Source organism: Boleophthalmus pectinirostris, unplaced genomic scaffold, assembly GCF_026225935.1.
Source record: "Boleophthalmus pectinirostris isolate CB_2022bp ecotype Guang Dong unplaced genomic scaffold, ASM2622593v1 HiC_scaffold_5, whole genome shotgun sequence".
NCBI classification, from domain to species: Eukaryota; Metazoa; Chordata; class Actinopteri; order Gobiiformes; family Gobiidae; genus Boleophthalmus; species Boleophthalmus pectinirostris.
The window spans coordinates 718136-737525 of NW_026571404.1; the positions used below are offsets into that span (position 1 = coordinate 718136).

Below are 19390 nucleotides of genomic sequence, written 5' to 3' on the forward strand. Positions count from 1 at the left end.
ATTTAAACACATAAAATCGAAAACTGAAAAATCGAATCATTATCTGTTTTTTTCATTTTAGTTTTGGAGCCAAATAATGAAGAAAATCATTGTTTGTTTTTTTTCATTTTCTTTGTTTTAATTTTGAAAAACGACCGAACGACACACGGATTAAACTCGAGGAAAACGGTTCCGGCTGATCCACGAGCTCAGAGTTCAGATGTTTTAAAGAGTTGACGTTAAGTCGAGAGTTTGATTCCCACTTGAGGCGTCACGTTCTGCTGCTGTTGTGCCCTTGAGCAAGACACTTCCCTCAAGTTGTACCAAAACCTCAAACATCTGAGGGACTTTTCCTGTTCCAAAGTGAAACTGAAGCTCTGAGAAACGTCCGAGCGTCGAGGAGCAGCTCGAACCAGAGTCACGTCTCCAAACACTGAACAAACACAAAAACACAAAAAACACTGAACCAAAACCTGAACCAAACTGGGTCCGTGGTCCAGTTTGGGCAGACGTCTCCTCCCTCAGACTCCGGGTCCCGAGTTTCACCAGATCCACGTTTAGATTCACGTTTCGGTCTCAACGTTCGACCGAAACCACGAAAAATCTGACGAAACTGAAGCCGTAAACATTGTAAAAGCTGCAGGACTTTCACTTTCAGATTTAAAGCAACAGTACGTCACTTTCTGTTCCTCCAGACCGAGCAGGAGTCGGGTTTGTGGAGATGCGAGCTCACGGGAAAGACGCGGGGTTTTCAGTGCAATAAAGACGACCAAAACTAAAAACGACGACGACGACAACAACAACGTCATGCTTCTTACAGAAAAATAGAGTCTGTTTTTGGTCTGAAAAGTGACGCACTGAAGCTTTAACTTCACTTTGGTTCCTGCAGTTTGGGAAAAGAACATTCAGGTTTAATGGAAATTCCTGGAAGTTTAAACACGAGGTGTTTTGTTTACTTCACTTTAGTTTTTGACGATTTGTTTTGAGTCACTGCAGAAAAATTTGGCCAAAATTTAAGACATAAACATTTAAATCGATCAGAAAATGAATTAAAAGTAAAGAAACGATCATAAGTTTAAAATAAAACCAAAAATAAGAAAATGAAACAACAATTTTCTTCATTATTTGTCTCCAAAACCAAAATTTTAAAAATGGATAAAGATTTATTTATTTTTTTTTCAGTTTTTGATTTTGTGTTTAAATGAAAAATGGAAAAAATGTAAAACAGACCTGGACCTGGACCTGGTTTAGTCCTGGTTTAGAGAGGAACCAGACCGGGACCAGACCAGGATCAGAACGTGATTGAGGCCGAGAGCAGAATGGGACCAGATCAGGACTGAGACCAGAACCAGACCAGGATTGAACATGGTCCCAGCCTGGTCCTGGCCTCAGTCCCAACCTCAGTCCTGGTCTGGTCCCGGTTCTGGTTTAGTTCTGGTTTAGTCCTGGTTCAGTCCTGGTTTAGTCCTGGTTTAGTTCTGGTTCAGTCCTTTATCCATTTTTTTTCCATTTTTCATTTAAACACAAAATCGAAAACTGAAAAAAAATCGAATCATTATCTGTTTTTTTCATTTTAGTTTTGGAGACAAATAATGAAGAAAATCGTAGTTTTTTTTTTCTTTTTGTTTTCTTATTTTTGGTTTTATTTTGAAAAACGACTGAACGAACGACACATGGATTCGACTTATGTTTTTTTTTTCTTCTTCATTATGAATTTTTTTCTTCTATTCCAGAAAATCCAGTTTGGTTTGAGTCTCGGGTCTGAGACGCTTCGATTATTTGAATTAAACTAAAATGATCTTTTGCATGAACAGATATTTTCTCTACTTTTAAATCATTTTGTGACAGATTCAAGTGTTTATATTTGAGTCTTTTTGCTCGTGTCTCAGCAGGAGCCTCGTCTCCAAACCTGCTGCAGGTGATTCTATTTTTATCGGTGTAATTGCAGAATCTTCGGACGGGTTTTATTTTTAGAATCGTCGTCGGCCTCTTCAGCCGCGGGAGCGTGAGGAGACGTACGGCCGCAACATTTACAGGCCGGGAAACGACGAGGCCGAGGGAAAAAACCCCGAGAAAAAAAAAAAAACAAACATCTGAAACGAAAACGAGACGAAAACAGAAACAAACGACACAAAAATCACAAAGAAAAAACAGTTTTTATCTCTACACCAAAAAACTAAGACGAGGTTTGGATTTGAAGGAGGAACCGGTTTAGATCTGAGGTTAAACCGGTCCTGATCCAGTCCTGGTTTAGTCTTGTTTTTTATTTAGTCCTGGTCCGGTCCTGGTCCCGTTCTGGTTTAGTCCTGATCTAGTCCTGGTCTAGTCCTGGTTTAGTCCTGATCTAGTCCTGGTCTAGTCCTGGTTAGTCGGGTTTATTCTGTATTTAGTCCAGGTTTATTTCTGGTCTAGTCTTGGTTTAGTCTGTTTATATTTATTTAGTCCTGGTCCAGTCCTGGTCTCGTTCTGGTTTAGTCCAAATCTAGTCCTGATACAGTCCTGGTCTAGATCAAGTTTAGTCCTGGTTTTGTTCTCCTGGCCTAGTCTCATTTCAGTTCTAGTCCAGTCCTGGTTTATTTCTCATCTAGTCCTGGTCTAGTCCTGGTCTAGTCCTGGTCTAGTCCTGGTCTAGTCCTGGTCTAGTCCTGGTCTAGTCCTGGTCGTGGACTTGTGGACTTGTTAAGTCCCGATGTCGTCTTCAGACCAGGTTTAGTCCCTGGTCTTCGTTTGGTCTCAGAGTCAGACCGGAGGTTCTAGTCTCTGGTCTGGACCTGGTTTAGTCCACAGTAGAGTCCAGTCTTAGTCCAGTTTAAATCCTGGTTCAGTCCAAGTTTATTCCAGCGTCGACATTTAGTCCAGTTCTGGTTTAGTCTCGTTTGTCTGGAAACTCAGTTCAGCAGAAAATAAAAAATAAAACCCACAGAAAGTCACAATTATGAGTTTTAAAGTCAGAATTGAGTCTTTTAAACTAATTCTGACGTTTAAACTCATAATTGTGACTTTCTGTGAGGCTTTTATTTTTTATTTACTGGTGGAAATGGGGGCTTCTGTACTTATCAAGGTGCAACAAGATTCACTGGTCCTGGTCTGGTCCTGGTCTGGTCTGGTCTGGTCCTGGTCTGGTCTGGTCTGGTCTGGTCTGGTCTGGTCCTGGTCCTGGTCTTGGTCTGGTCCTGGTCCTGGTCTGGTCCTGGTCTGGTCCTGGTCCTGGTCCTGGTCCTGGTCCTGGTCCTGGTCCTGGTCTGGTCCTGGTCCTGGTCCTGGTCCTGGTCCTGGTCTGGTCTGGTCTGGTCCTGGTCTGGTCTGGTCTGGTCTGGTCTGGTCCTGGTCCTGGTCTGGTCCTGGTCCTGGTCCTGGTCTCTCCTGGTCTGGTCCTGGTCTAGTCCTGGTCTGGTCCTTCCTTTTTGCTCAGAACCACAAACTTGAGCCAAATCGAAAACTTCAAAATAAACTTGGCAAAAATCATAAAAACAAAAACATTTAAAAACAGAAAAGTGTCGAGGTCGTTTCAACTTGAACTCAAATTTTCACTTAAGAAAAACAAAAAACAACAAACCAGACGAGAAAAAGTGAAAAAGTGAAAAGAGCGGCCGAGGTCGGACAGTTTAACGGTTTTTCAACGGAACTGAAGTCTAGAATATTCCACAGTGCAGCATTAAACATGTTTTACGCAGCGCAATTTCAACACTGCAGTTTAGTCCAGGTTTAGTCCAGGTTTAGTCCTGGTTTAGTCCTGGTTTAGACCTGGTTTAGTCCTGGTTTAGTCCTGGTTTAGTCCTGGTTTAGTCCTGGTTTAGTCCTGGTTTAGTCCTGTTTTAGTCCCGGTTTAGACTCGATACATTCAGAGTTTCTCGTCTCTTCCTGTAGTTGGCGCTAAATCGACCTTCAGTGTTTTTATTTTTGTGTCCGACATCGAGCCACAAACGGAAAATCACCACAAACTTTAATAAACATTTAAACTTTGTAAATAAATCTGAACGTCCCCAAACTCCAAAACGTCCAAACGTCGTAAAAAGTGCAGAAAATGGACGATATGTTTTTTTCAGATAAAGTTTCATTTTTTTGTTTTTTTCCAGTCGTTTGATGCCGCAGAGGACGTTAGCCACGTTAGCCACGTTAGCATAGCATAGCAGCCACTTGTAGATTTGATTCTTTTGATTTTTTATTTTCTTTGTTTGTTTTGAAGCCACAATAAAACAGCCGTCAGACAAACGTGCAGCAGAACAAAGGGCCACGTCCCTCGGGAAAAACGAAAATTAAAAAAACTGGAGCCACTTCAGCAAAAGACGAACTCCGCCCGGCGACAGACGACATCACCACGTCCGACAGCCAATCAGAGACGACACAGACGGGACGTGTAGAATAAAGTGAATATTGTTCTAACGCAGACGGTTTTTTATCGTAAACTCTCTAAACACGTGGAGCGAGTGATGAAACAATAATCGAAGTATCGTGATATCGTATCGTTAAAAGTCTCACAATAATATCTTAGCCCGTCACAACAAGTCGAATCTCAAGTCTCTTTGCTTAAATTCTTCTGTTTGAATTCTGGCTCAAACGTCCCCCTGGTGTGAAAGTCCCGGCTCGAACGTCCCCTTCCTGCCTCCAGGTGCGTCACTTCTCACCGCTTCAATCTGATGTATCGAGTTAGAAAATCTGCTTCTATATCAGAATAAAATCAAATGTTCCAGACTAAACGTCGGGTCTCGTTTGTGTCATTTTACTGATTTTCCTGAAACACATTTTTTCACTCTGTAACATCAAAATAATCACAGACATTTACTCTGAAATCATATTTTAAATCAAGTTTCTTGTTCCTCATGTCCTGCTGCGTCTGTAACTGTGGATTTGGGAAGAAATCTGAATTATTTCCTTTCCTGTCATGAACATCATTTGTAAACAGCGCGACACAAGAAACTTATAAAACTACAGAATTTGTCCAAAAATAATTCAGAATCATTTTTAGAAGCTCTGATCTGTGGATTTCACTGAAATATGTGACACATTTATTGAGAAGGCAGACGTCCCTCACCTGTCGACTGTTCCTCTGGAGTCATTTAACACAATATTTACTGCATGTTTTGTTTGTTTGTCTGAACAAATGTGTTGAGATTTATTCTAACTTGCCTGAGTAATTAATAAAATATATATATCATGAAAAAATGTAGTTTTTAAAATGTATATGTACAGTGTATAGATTAACTTATAAAGGGGACGAATCAGAGGGACTTTCCAGCCTGAGGGACTTTCCAGCTGATTCCCATTTTGGTGCAGCAACGGCTAAAAAACAGTGAGAACTACACAGACCATGATCCTTTGCTCTGGTTCGGTCCAAACTACAAACTCAAATATCTGTTATGATGCACTTTTTTTCATTTTTTGGATGACGAGAGAAAAGCAGCAACTCACAGTGTTGTATTATTATTATTTTTATCTGAGTAAATATCGTACCGTGAGAATATCGTATCGAGAGATTTGGATATCGTTACATCTCTAATGAGTCTTCGTAACCAAAGCTTGAATTTAAACCACAAGCGACTCCCCCCCTCACGCTCACTTCCTGTTTGGAACGATAACTCCGTCTGTGGGTTAAACCCTGGTCCAGTCCTGGTTCTAATCTGGTTTAGTTTGTTTTTGAGGCCATATTTAATCACTGTTTTGTGTAGTTTTTGTCCCGAAACAAAACCATGCTCATAAAAACTGACTAAATTACAAAAAATATTCTGCAGATTTCGTGATGTGGATGTGGTTCGGCTTCGGTCTCGTGCTGAAGTGGCTCGACATTTTAACTCCTCCTCCTCTTCTTTGTCTTTCTTCCTGCGTGTGGGCGTCAGTGCAGCGCCTCCACGCAGATCTGCTCCTCGCTGATGCCGTCGTCCAGCAGCTGTACCTCCATCGGGCTGCAGGTGTCGCTGTCGTACACCTCCGCCCCCATCAGCCCCTCCTCCTCCAGGCCCTTCCCTTTAAACGCCGGGTTTTCGTTGGGCGACGTGCTCTCCACCGACTCCAAGTCCTCGATGCCGGCGCGGTAGTGGATCATGAGCAGCGTCAGCGCCTGCAGCCGCTCGCCGGACTTGGCCAGAGCGCCGGCGATCAGAGCTTTGCGTCGCGCGTCCGCCGCCTCGCGCTCCTCCATCAGCAGACTGTTGTTGTGCTCCAGCTCCTGGTCGATCTCCTGCTGAAGTTTGTCCAACATCAGCTCCAGTTTCTGCGACCGCTCGTCCGTCGGTAAACCTCGGTACAAATCGCGCCCGATCTCCTTCACGGCGATGAACACGCTGTCGTCCAACCCGCCGTCTTTGCGCACCAGCTTGGCCCCGCCCCCTGCGCCGTGCGGTTGCTTGGAGGGACTGGCGCCGCTGGTGTACGTCTCCGTGTCGCTGCTCTCGTTGTCGGACGTGTTTGGCGTTTGTTTTGGCGAGGGTTCGGGTGCGGCGTCGACGACCTGCTCCACCAGCCGCGTCTTGGGCACCTGGCGCAGGTTGAGGAGGCGCGAGCTCGTGTTGATGATGTGTCGCGTCAGCCCCGTCGTGGCGCGGTTTATGGTGGACTTCGCTTCGGGGTCGGCGCCCTTCCGCTCCGTCGCCGCGACGCAAAACGGGTTCTCGGCGAGGCACTTGTCCTGGCATTTCTTGTGGCAGACGTAGGCGCAGACCATGCACTGAGACGCCGCCTTCGTCCACACCTTCTTCTTGCAGTACTCGCACCACGTCGGGTTTTGGAACTGCGTGTCTTGAAAGTTGTGGCGTACCTCGACCAGCTGCATCGCGCCGTACGCCAGCTCGTCTCTCTGCGTTACCGTTTGCGTCAGCGCCTCCTTCTCTCGCTCCCTCAGCTCTTCTTCGTGGATACTTCCTTCGCGCTCTCGCTCCATCGACGCGGCAACGGGGAAATCCGCTTCGCCTTCGGATAAGTAGCAGAAGTTGAGTGTGACGTCGCCGTAGCATAACTTCTCGTTGAATCCCTTGTGCGAGCTCAGACTTCGTAGCGCCGTCCGGCTCACGTTGGCGCGCGGCTCTGGAGGACCTAACCTGAACGTGCTCTGGTACTCGGACGACGACGTGGCCATACATTCAAACGCGATGTGCTCCAGCTGTAAACTAACGTGACCCAGACACAGCAGGCTGCCGAGTTTAAACGGATCTTTGCACCACAGCGCGACGTTTAGAAACTTGTGATTCGCTTCGACATCGAAAACGACGTTAGCTTTTGGCCAGCATCCTGATTGGTTTTTGTACAAAGTTTCGACTGATTCCCAAAGCGTGTGATCGTCTAAACTGTCCCTCGTGCTACAGGAACCTTCGGACATCTTCTCCTTCGCTTGCTCCGCTTTGCTGTTCGCCGCCGCTGACGCCAACTCCTCGCTCGTTATCTTAGCGTCTCCTTGTTTCGAGCCGCTTTTTTCCGCCTGCATGTCGCCGGCTCCGCTGAACGGCGCTTTCTCCGGGGAGCGCTCCAAAGAGCTGAGCGTGGAGCTGGAGGTGGAGGTGGTCAGCGTCGCCGTCGCGTTGGCGTCCGTGTTCTCAATGAGGCTGGTTTCCGACGACGCGGAGGTGAGTCGGATCTGCGGGCGCGGCGGGACAGGAGGGCGCGCGGGGACGGGCGGAGGGGGGACACTCGGACGGTGCGCGGTTTCCGAACTTGAATCGGCGTTCGTTTTATGTGGAGACGGTTTCGGAGATTCTTTCGGCTGCAGTTTGAGCGGCGACTGGAGTCCGACTAAGTTCAGCTTCCGGTTCAAAATGGGAGAAATCGTCCCGAGAGGTTTTGACGCTAAAGTCGCGACGCTACGTTTGGGGCTTTGGTTAACGGTCAGCAAAGAGTCATCCTTAGATTCTGCAGTCGCGTTTCCAGTTTGAGACGTCGGTTTAGCGTCGACGATCAGCTCCTCGAACTCTGAGTCCATGTCTTTAACGTCGGAGATGTCGGAGAGTGTGGTGATGGGCGCGGGGTCCTCCTCGTAACCAGACGGCGGTGGGATGAAGCCGGGGTCCTCTAAATGTGCATAGTTTTCCGTCAGCGTTCCCATGTTTCCGAGGGGCGCGTTTTGGTGTCGCACCGGTCGCTCGTACAGGACGATGACCCGATCTCCGGCCTGTTTCAGGAGCTTCGGAACCTGCACCGATGACGTGACTTTAACTCCTGAAACAAACAAGAGAAACAGTTGGAAGTGAAAAGTTCAGAAACAAAAGAGAAGAAAAGCGAAGTGTAACTGTCAGGATCAACAGGGTCACACGACACGAGCCGAAAAGCGTCGTACCTCCGATGGCGATGAGGCGGTCTCCTCGCTGCAGGTCGGCGAGCGCGGCCGGAGAGTTTGGCGTCACCGTCTCGATGCTCACGTGAACCATGTCGCCGTCTGTGGCCGGGACGTGTCTGAAGGTCATCCCCACGCTGCCGCACGCGCCCTTCACCACCTCCGTCTGAAAAACACGCCAACACCGACACTTTAGACACTCGAGCGAAAGACGAGCTGCGGACAGAAGTGTGCGGAGAGTTTGTGCTGCAAAAAGTTTGGTTTGTGCTGTTTTAGTTTTGGAGATATTTACAGGTCAAACTGGGGTCAGCAGCTCCAGGAAACTTCAGAATGAAATAAAACGACACAAAATGGAGTCAGTCGTCTGCGTTTCATTTGTGTTGTAAAAGTTCAGTTTGTGTGATTCTGCTTCTTGAAATATGAACAGTTTTATTTTGTGAAACAGCAGAAAATTAAACCAAACGTTTGTATTTGGTTTGTGCTGTTTATTCCTAAAATTATTTCTGTGTAAATTATATTTTGTTCATTTCCGTTCAGGTGACGACAGCGACTTTAATAAAACTCCACAAAACGACTGAAGAGAAACGAGCTGAAGTCGCCCGGACACTGTGCCATTTTTGGCTCTTTTTGGACCAATTTTTCACTCGACTGTTTTTGGGATTAACTTTCGTCTTAATCGTGTCGAGCTTCGTGTAGTAAACATGGAGGAAAGAGAACTGATGAATCGCTCCTGACCGGCTCCTGATCGGCTCCTGATCGGCTCCTGATCGGCTCCTGATCGGCTCCTGATCGGCTCCTGATTGACGATCGTAGGTCACAAGAAAATCAAACCTGTTTGAATCCATGTTGTTAGGTTCTTTTTTCAGACCAAGAGTTTGTTTTCATATTTGACAGTTTCTTCCTCAGAGTGAAACTGTCAAATATGAAAACAAAGTCTTGGTCTGAAAAAATAATCTCATAACACAAATCATCAAAAGACCAAATGAACCTCATTGGACTGAATCCCGTCGCCTCTTGAAAACCTGAAAACATCACGACGCCATGTTGGGTTCAGCTTCAGGTTTGATCAGAGTTTCAGAGTCGTGTGTTTGGAGGCGGCGGCGGCGAGAGAGACGTGTGTGTTTATGTACAGACTGTGTGTTTACAGAGACTTCACCTGTACATGTGTGTGTGTTTCAGGTGTGTGTGTGTTTCAGGTGTGTGTGTGTGTGTGTGTGTGTGTGTGTGTGTGTTCAGGTGTGTGTGTGTGTGTTTCAGTGTGTGTGTGTGTGTGTGTGTGTGTGTGTGTGTTTCAGGTGTGTGTGTGTGTGTGTGTGTGTGTGTGTTCAGTCAGAGACACAGGAAGTGCAGATGCAGATGTCCTTATAAGGGCGGTGACAGTGCTCATTGACACACACTGTAATTACTCCCACAGAATCTGACGCCTTAATGACACATGTCCTCTTCTCCTCCTCTCCTCCTCTCCTCTCCTCTCCTCCTCTCCTCTCTCTCTCCTCTCTCCTCTCTCTCCTCCTCTCTCTCCTCTCCTCCTCTCTCCTCCTCTCCTCTCCTCCTCTCTCCTCCTCTCCTCTCCTCCTCTCTCCTCTCTCCTCCTCTCCTCCTCTCTCTCCTCTCCTCTCCTCCTCTTCCTCCTCTCTCTCCTCTCTCTCTCTCTCCTCTCCTCTCCTCCTCTCTCTCCTCCTCTCCTCTCTCCTCTCTCTCCTCTCTCCTCTCTCTCTCTCTCTCTCCTCCTCTCTCCTCTCTCTCCTCTCCTCTCCTCTCCTCCTCTCTCTCCTCTCCTCCTCTCTCCTCCTCTCCTCTCCTCCTCCTCCTCTCTCTCTCCTCCTCTCCTCTCTCTCCTCTCTCTCCTCCTCTCCTCTCTCTCCTCCTCCTCTCCTCCTCTCTCCCTCTCTCTCTCTCTCTCCTCTCTTTTCTCTCTCTCCATCTTCTACCTTGTCTCTCTCTCTTCTTCCTCCTTCTCTCCGTCTCTATCCCTCCTCACGACCCTCTTCTTCTCGTCTCGTCCTCTCTTTGTCTCTCTCCTCCTTTTCTCTCTCTCTCTTCCTTCCTCCTTCGGTCCCTACACCCCTCCTCCCTTCATCCCTCTCTCTCCCTTTCTCCTTCTTCCCCCCTTTCTCTCCTGGTTTCTCTTCTTATCTCTCTCATTTCACCTCATCTCTCTCTTCTTTCTCTTCATCTCTCCTCCCCCTCGTTCTTTCGTTCTTTCTTTCTTCTCACCTGTCGAATAGAAAACGTCTCTTCGTCCTCGTCAAACATTTTATTGTCACTTCGTCATAATTAACTCAGACTAAATTTAGCTCCACAGGGAACAACAAACAAACAGACGAGAAGAGTAAAGAACACTGCGGAACATCACACAGAACAGAACAGAGTGAGAGGAGCAGAGGACGACACTGTTATTCTGAGAGATTTTTGTGCAGAATGTGAGGTTCTGGAGCCCAGTCAAAGGGGATTTCGATACTGAGGAAAAGACTCGGTTCTTGAAACCGATTCTGATCCCACGAAGAAAATAAAATCCTCGTTGTTTAGAAACGTTTCAGCGTTTGAGGCACGAGGCTCAGGTTGTGTTTGTGGAGTTAATCTGAGGTGAGAGATCGAAACAGGAAGCAGCAGGTTAAAGAGAAACGCTCTAAATGAGTTTTGAATTGACGTATCGACTGAAAACACAAACGTTTAAATTACAGCTCAGTGTTTCTGGAGACGGACGAGGAAACAGACCAGAGGTTTACAGTCGTTTTTATGTCTTACACATCAGTCTGTTTTATTTTTGTTACTTATTTTGAATGAATTATTACCATTTATATTTTGTCTCTTTGTTAATATAAGATCTTGAAGGTTGAACGTTCATATTTTGGTTGAACTGAGCTTCTCTGTGTTTCTGATGATGATCGACCTGTGAGTTCGTTCGTTCCACATTTCTTTATTTTTCCAGGTGAAAACTTGGATAAACACAACGTAAAAAGCCTGAAATATTTAGCGGAAAAACATTTAATCTAAGAACAACACGAGCTCCAGCGTCACATCACCACGTCAACAAAACAGAACAAAACACTTGGCTCCTGCAGAGTCCTGCACCTGTCGAGTCCCTGACAGGTGCAGGGTCAACAGTTGGTGAAACAGGCGGGTTTTAACGTTCTAGAATATTAAAGGTGGGTATGTGGGCAGGACTAAACCGGTCACACGACGGTCTACATGGGGCCCACAAGCCCGTCCTGATAGAGAGTCCTGGTTCAGTCCTGTTTTAGTCCTGGTTCAGTCCTGGTTCAGTCCTGTTTTAGTCCTGGTTCAGTCCTGGTCCTTCAGTCCTGGTTTAGTCCTGGTTCAGTCCTGGTTTAGTCCTGTTTAGTCCTGGTTCAGTCCTGGTTCAGTCCTGGTTAGTCCTGGTTTCAGTCCTGGTTTAGTCCTGGTTCAGTCCTGGTTTCAGTCCTGGTTTAGTCCTGGTTTAGTCCTGGTTTAGTCCTGGTTTCAGTCCTGGTCAGTCCTGGTTCAGTCCTGGTTTAGTCCTGGTTCAGTCCTGGTTTAGTCCTGGTTCAGTCCTGGTTCAGTCCTGGTTCAGTCCTGGTTTAGTCCTGGTTCAGTCCTGGTTCAGTCCTGGTTCAGTCCTGGTTCAGTCTGGTTTAGTCCTGGTTTAGACCTGGTTCAGTCCCTGGTTCAGTCCTGTTTAGTCCTGTCCTGGTTCAGTCCTGGTTTAGTCCTGGTTCAGTCCTGGTTCAGTCCTGGTTCAGTCCTGGTTCAGTCCTGGTTTAGTCCTGGTTCAGTCCTGGTTCAGTCCTGGTTTAGTCCTGGTTTAGTCCTGGTTTAGTCCTGGTTTAGTCCTGGTTTCAGTCCTGGTTCAGTCCTGGTTCAGTCCTGGTTCAGTCCTGGTTTAGTCCTGGTTTAGTCCTGGTTTCAGTCCTGGTTAGTCCTGGTTTAGTCCTGGTTCAGTCCTGGTTCAGTCCTGGTTTAGTCCTGGTTTAGTCCTGGTTCAGTCCTGGTTTAGTCCTGGTTTAGTCCTGGTTTAGTCCTGGTTCAGTCCTGGTTTCAGTCCAGTCCTGGTTCAGTCCTGGTTCAGTCCTGGTTCAGTCCTGGTTTAGTCCTGTTCAGTCCTGGTTTAGTCCTGGTTTAGTCCTGGTTCAGTCCTGGTTTCAGTCCTGGTTTCAGTCCTGGTTCAGTCCTGTTTAGTCCTGGTTTAGTCCTGGTTTAGTCCTGGTTCAGTCCTGGTTCAGTCCTGGTTCAGTCCTGGTTCAGTCCTGGTTTCAGTCCTGGTTTAGTCCTGGTTTAGTCCTGGTTCAGTCCTGGTTTCAGTCCTGGTTTAGTCCTGGTTCAGTCCTGGTTTCAGTCCTGGTTTAGTCTTGGTTCAGTCCTGGTTTAGTCCTGGTTCAGTCCTGGTTAGTCCTGGTTCAGTCCTGGTTCAGTCCTGGTTCAGTCCTGGTTTGTTGGTTAGTCCTGGTTCAGTCCTGGTTCAGTCCTGGTTTCAGTCCTGGTTCAGTCCTGGTTCAGTCCTGGTTCAGTCCGTGGTGTGTTTCTTCTGTCTGTGAGTTTGTGTTCGTTCTGAAGAAAGTGAAACAGTTTCATTTCATTTCGTGATTATAATTCTTAAAGTTGTAACTTTTCAGTTCATATTCTGATCTTAGAATGTTTTTAATCTGTGTGTGGTTCATGTCGGGCTCGGGCAGGTCCTGTACTGGGCGGGTGTGGTCCTGTACTGGGCGGGTGCGGTCCTGTACTGGGCGGGTGCGGTCCTGTACTGGGCGGGTGCGGTCCTGTACGGGTAAGGTGTGTCTGTTGTGGTCCTGCTGTGTGGTCTGTACTGGGCGGGTGCGGTCCTGTACTGGGCGGGTGTGGTCCTGTACTGGCGGGTGTGGTCCTGTATGTACTGGGCGGTCCTGTGGGCGGGTGGTCCTGTACTGTACTGGGCGGTGCGGTCCTGTACGGGGCGGTCCTGTACTGGGCGGGTGTGGTCCTGTACTGGGCGGGTGTGGTCCTGTACTGGGCGGGTGTGGTCCTGTACTGGGCGGGTGCTGGTCTCCAAAAACAGACCAGTGCAGGACTCTGGTCTCCTGCAGAAAGACTCTGTGTCCTGTCAGAGTCTCGTAGAATTTCAGCAGATTTCAGAGTCTCCTGGGGGCGGGGATAGGTGCGTCTGTCTCGGGGGCAGGGATAGGTGTCTCTCCCTGCGGGGGAGGGGATAGGTGCGTCTCTCTCTGGGGGGGCGGGGATAGGTGTATGGCTCAGGTGTGAGTGGATGTGTGATTATTGAAGTTGGAGACGTTTGTTCTGGTCATTTCCAAACTCTCCTGATCTAAACACTGGGGTCATGACGACAAATGAAACTCACTAAAATTCATTTACATCAGAACTGTTTTTATCAGTCGGGATGAAACTGTTTTTGTGGTGAAAAACGCCGCAGCTTCATGTTGAGCTCAGACGGCGTCGTTTTGTGTCGGGCTGAAGCTGCAGCTGCTCCTCATGTGACCGAACAAACCACGAGTCAAACTTTGATATAAAAGATGAAATTGAACAGTTTCATTGTTAAACTGTGTGTTTTTCTGGGGCAACGACACTGAAAATGAATCACTCAACATCATGGAAAAAAAACTGAACTAGAACATTTTTGGAACTATGACAAAACTTTTAACTATAAACAAATATCAACAAACGAGTTCATTTAGAAATTTGTGAAGTGAACTTTGAACTTGTTCATGTAGAAAATAAACTTTCCTCGACACTGTTGATGTGTGAGTCTCTGTGTCCAAATCATTTCACTGAGTCAAAAGTCACATTTTTACTCACTGGGAGAAAGGTGGGGTAAGTGTCTTGCTCAAGGACACAATGACAACAGTCAGTATTGTGTGGGAGCTGGAAACAGTGGATCAGTCATGTTTTTACACCGAGCGGGATTTGAACCGACAACCTTCAGATGAACAAACTACTGTTACACCACTGTGTTTTTACCGTTTTTTGTGTTTGTTTTTTTTAGCCTGTTTTTAGAGTGTTTTTTTTAACCATGTTGTGTTTTTATTGTGTTTTTACCCCATTTTTTTACCATGTTTTAAACATGTTTCTTCTCGTGTTTTTACCCTGTTGTTTTTTCTGTGTTTTTAAACACGTTTACTGTTTTTATTGTGTTTTTTAAACCTTGTTTTTAGCCCACATTAACATTTTTTTAAACCATATTTCTTACTCTTTTTTTACCTCTTTGTTACTATAATATATTGTGACATAAAAACACAGTGGAGCATGTCCTGTATCACCACATGATGACATCACAAGGTGGAACAGAGTTTTCTACTGTGTTTTTACCCTATTTTTAAATGTTTTTTTACCGTTTTTACCATCTTTTACAATGTTTTCTACTGTGTTTTTTACTGTTTTTTTTACCATGTTTCTTATTGTGTTTTTACCCTGTTGTTTTTAGTGTGTTTTTAAACATGTTTACTCTTTTTTGGTTTTTTAAACCTTGTTTTTACCCTGTTTTTAACCGTTTTTACCATCTTTTACAATGTTTTCTACTGTGTTTTTTTACTGTGTTTTAACCATGTTTTTATTTGTTTTTATTGTGTTTTTATTGGTTTTATTTTCCGTGTTTTTGCGCCGTGTTTCTCCTGCGGGGTTTTTGTTCTTCGTAAACGTGTTGGAGTCGGGCCTCGTGTTTCCTGTCACATGGATCTCACATGGAGCTGGACGAGCCCCGAGGCCACAGCCAGAGCCAGACCTGTCAAGACCGGTTACGATCCACGCCAGGGACTAGACCAGGGACTAGACCAGGGACTAGACCAGGGACTAGACCAGGGACTAAACCAGGACTAGACCAGGACAGACCAGGGACTAGACCAGGGACTAAACAGGGACTAGACCAGGGACTAGACCAGGGACTAGACCAGGGACAACCAGACTAGACCAGGGACTAAACCAGACCAGGGACTAAACCAGGGACTAGACCAGGGACTAAACCAGGACTAAACAGGGACTAACCAGGGACTAAACCAGGGACTAAACCAGGGACTAACCAGGGACTAGGACCAGGGACTAAACCAGGGACTAAACCAGGGACTAGACCAGACCAGGACTAAACCAGGGACTAGACCAGGGACTAGACCAGGGACTAAACCAGGGACTAAACCAGGGACTAGACCAGGTACTAAACCAGGGACTAGACCAGGGACTAGACCAGGGAATAGACCAGGGACTAAACCAGGAAACCAGGGACTAGACCAGGGACTAGACCAGGACTAAACCAGACTAAACAGACAGGGACTAAACCAGGACTAGACCACGGACTAGACCAGGGACTAAACCAGGGACTAAACCAGGGACTAGGGACTAAACCAGGGACTAGACCAGGGACTAGACCAGGAATAACCAGGGACTAAACCAGGGACTAGACCAGGGGACTAGACCAGGACTAGACAGGGGGACCAGGGACTAAACCAGGGACTAGACCAGGGACTAGACCAGGGACTAAACCAGGGACTAGACCAGGGACTAGACCAGAGAATAGACCAGGGACTAAACCAGGGACTAGACCAGGGACTAGACCAGGGACTAGACCAGGGACTAAACCAGGGACTAGACCAGAGAATAGACCAGGGACTAGACCAGGGACTAGACCAGGGACTAGACCAGGGACTAGACCAGGGACTAAACCAGGGACTAAACCAGGGACCAGGGTTTAAGACCAGTGACCAGAGACCAGAACTGTTAAGTCTGGTTACAGTCCAGACTATGGACCAGAGACTAGATTGAGGATGAGTCCAGGTGTAGACCAGAGACCATTGAAGGTTTAGACCTGGTTCAATCAATGGTTCAGTCCTGGTCTAGTCCTATTTTAGACCTGTTTTAGTCCTGGTCTGGTCCCGGTCTGGTCCCGGTCTGGTCCCGGTCTGGTCCCGGTCTGGTCCAGGTCTGGTCCCGGTCTGGTCCCGGTCTGGTCCCTGGTCCCGGTCCGGTCTGTCGGTCTGGTCCCGGTCTGGTCCCGGTCTGGTCCCGGTCTGGTCCAGGTCTGGTCCCGGTCTGGTCCTGGTCTGGTCCCGGTCTGGTCTTGTGTGGAGTTGGACACAGAAGCGTCTTTGTTTCGTTGGGACATTAACCTTTGATGCAGATCAAAGCTTCAATCTGAACCATTTTCCTCTTTTCTGTTTCATCTGGACTTTTCACTGAAAAAACCTCCAACTCCAACTCCTCCTCCTCTCCCTCTCTCTCACTCCTCTCCCTCTCTCCTCTCACTCCTCTCTCTCACTCCTCTCTCTCTCTCCTCCTCCTCTCACTCCTCCTCTCTCCTCACTCACTCCTCTCTCTCTCTCTCTCTCCTCTCACTCCTCCTCTCCTCTCACTCTCACTCCTCTCTCTCTCTCTCTCACTCACTCCTCCTCTCACTCCTCTCTCTCTCACTCCTCTCTCTCTCACTCCTCTCTCTCTCACTCCTCCTCTCACTCCTCTCCTCTCTCTCTCTCACTCCTCCTCTCCTCTCACTCCTCTCTCTCTCATCTCACCTCCTCTCACTCCTCTCACTCCTCTCCCTCTCACTCTCTCTCCCTCTCTCTCTCTCACTCCTCTCTCTCTCACTCCTCTCTCTCTCTTCACTCCTCCTCTCACTCCTCTCTCTCTCTCTCTCACTCCTCTCTCTCTCACTCCTCCTCTCTCCTCCTCTCTCTCTCCTCTCACTCCTCTCCCTCTCTCTCTCACTCCTCCTCTCCCTCTCACTCCTCTCTCTCTCACTCCTCTCTCTCTCACTCCTCTCTCTCTCACTCCTCTCTCTCTCACTCCTCCTCTCACTCTCTCTCTCTCTCCCTCTCACTCCTCTCCCTCTCTCTCTCACTCCTCTCCCTCTCACTCCTCTCTCTCTCACTCCTCTCTCTCTCACTCCTCTCTCTCTCACTCCTCTCTCTCCTCTCCCTCTCTCTCCCTCTCACTCTCCTCTCTCTCACTCCTCTCCCTCTCACTCCTCTCACTCTCACTCCTCTCTCTCTCACTCCTCCTGCTCTCACTCCTCCTCTGGCTCTGGCTCCGGCCGCGTCGATGTAAATCCACTTAACGCCGCCTCAGGTCACAATAACGACCTGAGCTCAAACGAGCGTCTAACCCACGACCTGAGGCTAACCACTCTGCCACTGTCACAGGCAGAACAAGCAAAAGCACAGAGACACGGAGACACACGGGGACACAAGGACAGGGAGACGGGAGACGGGAGACGGAGACGGGAGACGGGATCGGCCGGTGATTATTCCGGGTCTATAGAAGTGTAAATGAAGCACAGGCTTTGTTTGCGTTGCCGCGGTAACCTGTTTGTTGTCGGGGCTTTGAAATGCTCCAAATTAAAACGGAGAAAAATAGAAAAATGAGACAGAAACGAGACAGAAGCACGAAGAGAGAGAAAGACAGAGAAAGTACCCCACAGACCCACAGGAGAACCCACAGACCCACAGGAGAACCCCACAGACCCACAGGAGAACCCACAGACCCACAGGAGAACCCACAGACCCACAGGAGAACCACAGGAGAACCACAGGAGAACCCACAGGAGAACCCCACAGACCCACAGGAGAACCCCACAGGAGAACCCACAGACCCACAGGAGAACCCCACAGGAGAACCCACAGGAGAACCCACAGGAGAACCCCACAGACCCACAGGAGAACCCCACAGGAGAACCCACAGACCCACAGGAGAACCCCACAGGAGAACCCACAGGAGAACCCACAGACCCACAGGAGAACCCCACAGGAGAACCCACAGGAGAACCCCACAGACCCACAGGAGAACCCCACAGACCCACAGGAGAACCCAGAGGAGAACCCAGAGGAGAACCCAGAGGAGAACCCAGAGGAGAACCCACAGGAGAACCCACAGGAGAAACCCAGAGGAGAACCCAGAGGAGAACCACAGGAGAACCCACAGGAGAACCCACAGGAGAACCCAAGGAGAACCCAGAGGAGAACCCACAGGAGAACCCACAGGAGAACCCCACAGGAGAACCCAGAGGAGAACCCACAGGAGAACCCACAGGAGAACCCACAGGAGAACCCAGAGGACAGAGGAGGGGGTTTGGAGCAGGGTGGGACTGGGTTATATTTAAACCCAGAAGAAGCAGAGTCTGGAGGAGCTGGAGACTGAAGCTCAACACAGAGAATCATTCAGATCTGTGCAGTTTAACAGTTTAAATGATCCGTCAGTTTTTATTCACACTCAGATCTTTAAAACACAAACTGAATATTAAACATCAGATTCATCAAAGTAGATTTTCAAAAAACGTCCAATAAAAAGTTAATTTTTCAATGATGCAGGTCATTTGCCTGTGGCAGGTATGTGTCCAAACTGTGATCTGTTTATCTAAGATTGTGTGTTTTTAACATATTTAATATTTATTGTGATTTTAGCCGAGCGCGATGGATGAATTTAACTAATTGTTTTTGGAACACACCAATCTGCTCTGGAACATTTTATTTTGTAATTGTGTTTTTATACGTGTTTTGTGGATGAATGAAACATGAAATGTGGGGCCTGCCTCTCAAATCTGCAAAGCAAATTTCCCTACGGGTACGAATAAAGCGACTGAACCGAACCGGACCAGGCTCTTGTTCTGTGTAAAAGACAAATAAGACAAATTCGTGGTTGTGTCACTCGTCTGCGTCGCCGTGAAGTTTCTAACTGAGACGATCAGTTCTGTGACTGTTCGTCTCAACATCGACTCTTAACACATTTCCTGTTCTTTAATTTCACACTTCATTTTGTAACATGAACTCCAGGTTTAAATCGTCGCCTCCTGGTGTTGTGGAGGTGAATTACATCGCGGCACAAAAACCTCAACACAGTAGTATTAGTAGTAATAACAGTAGTAGTAATAAGTAGTAATAAGAGTAGTAGTAATTGTAATAAGAGTTAGGTTTAGGTTTAATTCTGCCGTTACATGTGATTAATATTGTTATTATTATTATTATTATTATTATTATTAATCATTATTTTTCTTATGGTTATTGTTTAAAAGTAAAATATATCTCATTTTTTATCATACAGAGAAAATCAAACTGCTCTGAGGACTCGGCCGGTTTTAGGTTTTTGGGTTTTAGGTTTTAGGTTTTTGGGTTTTGGGTTTTGGGTTTTTGGGTTTTGGGTTTTTGGGTTTTGGGTTTTTGGGTTTGGGGTTTTAGGTCAGGGCCCCTGCAGGTTTGGGGCCCT

The 19390-nt window shown here is 47.2% G+C and overlaps 1 protein-coding gene across 1 annotated transcript in view; it reads right to left on the reverse strand.

The window, feature by feature from the left end:
• Positions 1 to 3346: 3346 nt before the first annotated feature.
• Positions 3347 to 19390, reverse strand: part of pdzd8 (PDZ domain containing 8) — a 57145-nt gene continuing 41101 nt past the window's right edge. Inside the window, exons 6-7 of the mRNA XM_055162611.1 lie at positions 8240 to 8402; positions 3347 to 8121 (exon numbers count right to left, since the gene is read on the reverse strand). Of these exons, the coding sequence (XP_055018586.1) occupies positions 5810 to 8121; positions 8240 to 8402 (2475 nt within the window). The 3' untranslated portion in view covers positions 3347 to 5809. The remainder of the gene's footprint in view (positions 8122 to 8239; positions 8403 to 19390) is intronic.